The sequence below is a fragment of the Hemiscyllium ocellatum genome, chromosome 36, assembly GCF_020745735.1.
Source record: "Hemiscyllium ocellatum isolate sHemOce1 chromosome 36, sHemOce1.pat.X.cur, whole genome shotgun sequence".
In the NCBI taxonomy this organism is placed as follows: domain Eukaryota; kingdom Metazoa; phylum Chordata; class Chondrichthyes; order Orectolobiformes; family Hemiscylliidae; genus Hemiscyllium; species Hemiscyllium ocellatum.
Window position 1 is genome coordinate 43,533,848 of NC_083436.1, and position 6,615 is coordinate 43,540,462.

General features: G+C 45.6%; 1 protein-coding gene across 2 annotated transcripts in view; it reads right to left on the reverse strand.

Annotated features, from left to right (window-relative positions):
• Positions 1–5,535, reverse strand: part of arhgef38 (Rho guanine nucleotide exchange factor (GEF) 38) — a 99,506-nt gene extending 93,971 nt beyond the window's left edge. For both annotated transcript variants that reach the window (XM_060851623.1, XM_060851624.1), the window contains exon 1: positions 5,257–5,535. In XM_060851623.1, coding sequence (XP_060707606.1) covers positions 5,257–5,455 — 199 coding nt within the window. In that variant the 5' untranslated portion in view covers positions 5,456–5,535. The remainder of the gene's footprint in view (positions 1–5,256) is intronic.
• Positions 5,536–6,615: the final 1,080 nt, after the last annotated feature.

Genomic DNA, 6,615 nt, shown 5'->3' on the forward strand with positions numbered 1-6,615 from the left:
GACTAGTTTAGTTTGGGATTATGGTCAGCATGGACTGGTTGGACTGAAGGGTCCACATGATTCCATGACTGGATACAGCTAAAGACAAAAACAGCCTTAAAGGTTAATAAGGTTTTATTTCACTGGTGCTGGGTTACATTAGGCACCTATCATTCAATCAGCAATATGTGGCAAACATAAAGTTACAAACAATTCAAAGGCAGCCGTAATGTACCCTGTAAACCTGAATCCTAAACCACTTCTCAATTTCCATTCCCAAATATTTGTAATAATTTGAGGCTTTTAAAACTCAAGTTAAAGATTAAAACCAACTAAGTGTAGAGCATTAATGACCATTACATTAAAAACAAACAAATGACCACATTAATGACTATTGACTCTTGTAAGAACTGAGCGGCTTTTAAGGTATCACTTTTAAAAGAATTGCACACTGTAGGGAAGGTCCAATAACATAAGGAATGAACAAGAGGAGGCCATTCTGCCTTTCAAGTCTACCCCACCATTCAATATGATCATGGCTGATCTGATTTTAACATCAACTCTACATTCCAGTGTATCACTAATAATCTTTCATCCCTTTGGACCACCAAGAATCTGCCTTAAAAATAATCTGAACTTCTGCATGAACTGCCTTTTGATGAAGGAAATTCAAAAGACTCACAATCCTTAGAGAAAAAAGTTTCCTCATCGCTGCCTTAAATCACTGTCATTTATCTCAAGAGGGTTGGAATATAAAAGCAGCGATGTGTTACTGAGACTTTATAAAGCTCTGGTTAGGCCCCATTTGGGCCTGTGTCCAGTTTTGGTCCCACACCTCAGGAAGGACATACTGGCACTGGAGCGTGTTCAGCGGAGATTCACACGGATGATCCCTGAAATAGTAGGTCTAACATACAAGGAACAGCTGAGGATCCTGGGATTGTATTCATTGGAGTTTAGAAGATTAAGGGGAGACCTAATAGAAACTTACAAGATAATACATGGCTTGGAAAGGGTGGACGCTAGGAAATTGTTTCCGTTAGGCGAGGAGACTAGGACCCGTGGACACAACCTTAGAATTAGAGGGGGTCAATTCAGAACAGAAATGCGGAGACATTTCTTCAGCCAGAGAGTGGTTGGCCTCTGGAATTCATTGCCGCAGAGTGCAGTGGAGGCCAGGTTGCTAAATGTCTTCAAAGCAGAGATTGATAGATTCTTGATGTCACGAGAAATTAAGGGCTATGGAGAGAATGCGGGTAAGTGGAGTTGAAATGCCCATCAGCCATGATTGAATGGCGGAGTGGACACGATGGGCCAAATGGCCTTACTTCCACTCCTATGTCTTATGGTCTAAATGAGTGCAGGCTTATTTTTAAACTCTGACCCCTAACTCTAGACTCTCCCAAAAGAGGAAACATCCTTTCCACATCCACCTGGTCAGGGTCCCTCAGCATCTAAAATGTTTCAATAAAGTCACCTCTGTTTCTTCTAAACTCCAAAGAATACAGGTCTCAGCCTGTCCAGCCTTTCCTCAACAGGCAATCCCCACGTTCCAGGGATTAGTCTGGGAAACCTGCTCTGAGTTGCTTCCAACGCATAAACATCCGTCTATAAGTATGGGGAGCAGGACAGTACACAGGCCTTCAGATCCAGTCTCACCAACACCCTGTTTAACTGAGGCATAGTCATAGTCTTGCATTCAATTTCCCTTCACAATAAACATTCAATTGGCTTTCCTGATTACTTGTACCCTCATACTAACCTTCTGTGTCACATGCATTAGGGCACCCACATCCCTTTACACCTCAGAGCTCAGCAAACTCTCACTATTTCAGTAATATACTTTTTCAAATTCTTTCTGCCAAAATGAACCATTTCTCACTTTCCCACATATCACTTCATTAGCCAGATCTTTCCTCACTATGTTCCAGCTATATCTTCTTATTCTTAAACCATTGAAAATGGCATCAGACTGTGGCAACAGTTGAAGTTTTTCACTGTGTTTTACTGTGATGTTCATTGTAGAGTCCAAGTGACAATAAATCATCATTCATTACTCTGTAAACCTAATCTTAACCCTTAACACATCCATCAATTGCTATGGATTCTATGTTAACAAGATCTTTTCAATGATGTGAATTCAATTATTTTAACTAAATAAAAAACTTGTATTTATATCACTACATCTTGAAAACACTATTAAAGATAAATATTTTCTGAAACACAATTAAGAGTCCAAAAATACTCAAAATTAATGATCAGTTATTCTATTTTTTCTGGAATGTTAGACAATTATGAGAATTCCTTGTTCTACAGCAATGAAGTAGGAGACCTTATTCATTGTTTTCAAACAGATGGACTGAAGGTTCTCGTTTATGTGAAAATAATTTACTTTCGACCAAGGCTTCTAATACAATAAAGCATCGCAAGATGCATGACTGGCACATCACAGGCCACAATCCACCGAACAGTGGACAAGGGCTTTTGCCCGAAATGTCGATTCTCCTGCTCCTCGGATGCTGCCTGACCTGCTGTGCGTTTCCAGCACCACTCTAATCTAGACTCTGATTTCCAGCATCTGCAGTCCTCACTTTTGCCTAAACGGGGATCGAGGACAAGTGAGCTTCAAGGAACATCATCAAAGTCGAGAGAAGGTTGGTGTTGTTGAAGGTTTTCAAGGGTCAGTAACCCCTGTATATGGGGCCCAGGCAACTGAAGGGACAGTCCCCAATGGTGGAGCGATTCAAGCTGGGGATTAAAGTTGGGGGATGCTGAAATGGCCAGAACTGCATCAGCACCAATATCTATGAGGGCTTTAGGCGAGACAAGGTTCCAGAAATAGGGAGGACCAAGAGAGTTGATTTTGCACAAGAGAGGCTATGAGTTTCCAAACTGAGACGCTGCAGGATTGGGAGCTGGTACAGGGTGGTCAGCACCAGGGGCTGATATGGGAGCAGGTGGGGTGCATGTTAAAATATTACAGAGCTTGAATCTTGCTGAAAAGATGTTTGTGAGGCTTTTCGCTGTGCACTTATCAGGACAAATGCAAGAATGTCAAATTTTGATGTATAAAACAGGAAAACAGGGTGCTGATTAATTGGCATGTTGGTCCTGATTGATTGTTGTGTTATCATGTGGAAAACAACAGGGAATTATAGCATCTTGTAATTTAAAAAATGCCAGGCTTGTATATATTTGTTTAGTGTGCAGGGAACAGGTCTCTGGACATGACTACATCTCCCTTCCAGCCTGTATAGCTGGGCCTCAGCATGAACTTGACTGATCATTTTAAATTGGTTGTTAGTGTCACTATTAGCACACTCAGAGTTAGTCAGGAAGTGCTCCCTAATCTTGGAATCACATCTAACCCAAGATATTTTGGGTATTAAAAGTGGATGATAAAAGTCCTGATGAAGAGTTTATCCTCGAAACGGCAATTCTCCTGCTCCTCAGATGCTGCCTGACCTGCTGCGTTTTTCCAGCACCACACTCTTCAGCTCTGATCTCCAGCATCTGCAGTCCTCACTTTCTCCCAATATTAAAAGTGAAGGCTGGTTGATATAAAGCATGTTATATATATTGCAAACAGCCAAAGGACTCAGCTACTAGATTTGATCAGCCAGTTTTGGGACATACAGCCCATGGTCTCGCCCTGACACTGAAAGTCATACATGACTCCATTTATCAAATCATCACGAGCCTGGAAAGAGTGAATAGACAAGAGCTTTTCCTCAGTGTAGGGGAGTCCAAAACTAGAGGGTGTAGGCTTAGGGTGAGAGTGGTGTTGTTGAGGGGTATCATTGAGCAGTAATCCCTGGATGTAGGGCCAGGCAGCTGAAGGGACAGTCACCGACAATGGAGTGATTAACGTTGGGAATTAAAATTGAGAATGGACATTGGGAAGGTGTTTCCATTGGTAGGAGAGACTAGGACCCGAGGGCACAGCTTTAGAATAAAGGGAAGGCCTTTTTGGAATGGAGATAAGGAAAAACTTCTTCAGCCAGAGAGTGGGGAATCTATGGAATTCACTGCCACAGAAGGCAGTGGAGGTCAGGGCATTGAGTGTGTTTAAGACAGAGATAGACAGGTTCTTGATTGTAAAGGGGATCAAGTGTTACGGGGAGAAAGCGGGAGAATGGGGTTGAGAACCTTATCAGTAAAAAGTGAGGTCTGCAGATGCTGGAGATCAGAGTTGAAAATGTGTTGCTGGTTAAAGCACAGCAGGTTAGGCAGCATCCAAGGAACAGGAAATTCGACGTTTCGGGCCAGAGCCCTTCATCAGGAATCAGACTCGATGGGCTGAATAGCCTAATTTCTGCTCCTATGTCTTATGGTCTTATGAGAGGGGAAAAATTTAAAAGAGACCTAAGGGGTACTTTTTCACACAGAGGGTGGTGTGTGTATGGAATGAGCTGCCAGAGGAAGTGGTGGAGGCTGGTACAATCACAGCATTTAAAAGCCATCTGGATGGGTATATGAACAAGAAGGGTTTCGAGGGATATGGGCCAGGTGCTGGCAAATGGGACTAGATTGGGTTGGGATATCTGGTCTGCATGGACAAGCTGGACTGAAGGGTCAATTTTCGTGCTGCACATCTCGATGACTATCAGAATGGACAAAGTTAAAAATCAGAGCTGAAAATGTGTTGCTGGAAGAGCACAGCAGGTCAGGCAGCATCCAAGGAGCAAGAGAATCGACGTTTCGGGCATAAGTCCTTCTCTTCCTGACCTGCTGCGCTTTTCCAGCAACACTTTCAGCTCTGATCTCCAGCATCTGCAGTCCTCACTTTCTCCTAAAGTTAAAAATCACACAACACCAGGTTATAGTCCAACAGGTTTAATTGGAAGCACTAGCTTTCGGAGCGATGCTCCTTCATCAGGTGGGAAGGAGCAGTGCCCCGAAAGCTAGTGCTTCCAAATAAACCTGTTGGACTATAACCTGGTGTGTGATTTTTAACTTTGTACACCCCAGTCCAACTACAAATCTCCAAATCATGTGTATCGGAGTGCGCAGGTTCAGGTGAGTTGGGCAACAGGTAGGTCCCCAGCTCCAGTTACACAGTCAGAGAATCCCACAGCACAGAAGAGGCCGATCGGCCCATCCCCACAGTTATAACCTGGATTTGACAAGGTGCCCTTGGGCAGATAGGGGAATGAATGAGAGTTGAGACCTTTAAGGAGTGATATGTTAAATGGGTTTGAGTCTCCCCCTTTTTTAAAAAAAACCCTTTCCCCTCTGTGTCCTCCCCTGTCCCCACCCTCGCAGGCTCCCTCTCACCTTTCAGTTTGTGACTGTACTCGGTGCGGTCAGACTGACTCCTCCTGAGAGTGCCGCATCTCTCCTCCTCGCCGCCGGCTGCACTCTCGCTGATGATGGTGTCGGTGCGGCGCCTCTCCTGGATGTACAGCCTCGGGGGTTTGAAGAAGCCCAGGTTCCTGCGCTTGCTGCCCGCCCCGGGGGCTGTGCTGGGCTCCATCAGCCGGAGAGAGAGGGGGGCACTGAGCACCGGGACACTGCCTCTCCCTCTCCCTGTGTGTGTGTGTGTACCTGCCCCAGTCCCTGGGACACACACTGGCTCCTCCCAGTACAGACTGCCTGCAATGTGAGCTCCTTGTTGCTGTCGATTCACTCACACTCCCCACCCCCGTCCCTCAAGTGTCAGGTATTCAAATAAAATCCATTCCCAGAGAGAAAAAAGTACTGGGCCACAATAATGAGGGCTCTTGTGTGTACAGAGGGAATCTGTTTCCCGTGAAGGAAGGTTGGAGAGTCACCTGCTACTCCGAAAGCTAGTGATTCCAAATAAACCTGGTGGATTATATAACATGGATCTCTGGTGTGATCTTTTCTAACGAGGGGGACATAGAGGACTGGAGCCTGTTCTGCCAGTCAGACTAGGGCAGAGGGGGGGTCAGGGGAGCAGTGAGTTACTGTGAAGTGGTTGGAATTCACCTTTCAAAAGGGAATTGGGTGTGTGTTACACAAGAGAAAATGCCTCAGAATCCCTACAGTGTGGAAGCAGGCCATTCGGCCCATACAAACCCTTCAAAGAGCAGCTCACCCAGACCCAACCCTGCGTTTCCCATGGCTGACCCACAGGGCTTATGCCCGAAACATCGAATTTCCTGTTCCTTGGATGCTGCCTGACCTGCTGCGCTCTTCCAGCAACATATTTTCAGCTCTGATACTCCAGCATCTGCAGTCCTCACTCTCTCCCCACACATCCCTCGGCACTATACGGCAATTTAGCATGGCCAATTCACCGTAACCTGCACATTTTTGGATTGTGGGAGGAAACCAGAGCACCCGGAGGAAACCCACGCAGACACGGGGAGAATGTGCAAACCCCACACAGTCAGTCGCCCAAGGGTGGAATCAAACCCGGATCCCTGGTGCTGTGAGACCACTGTGCCAATCACTGAGCCAGGCTACGTGCACCGTGCAAGACAGAGTGGCACTGGCTCTGTCAGAGGGTCAGTACAAACACGGAGGCCAAATAATCTCCTCTTGTGAAATTTGATTCATGCAGCGAATGGCCTGGGATCTGGATTGCTGTGCCTGAGACAGTGGGGGAGGCCAGTTTGACTGAAACATTTCGAAGGGATTTAGATGGATCTGAAAGGGATTGGCCAGAGG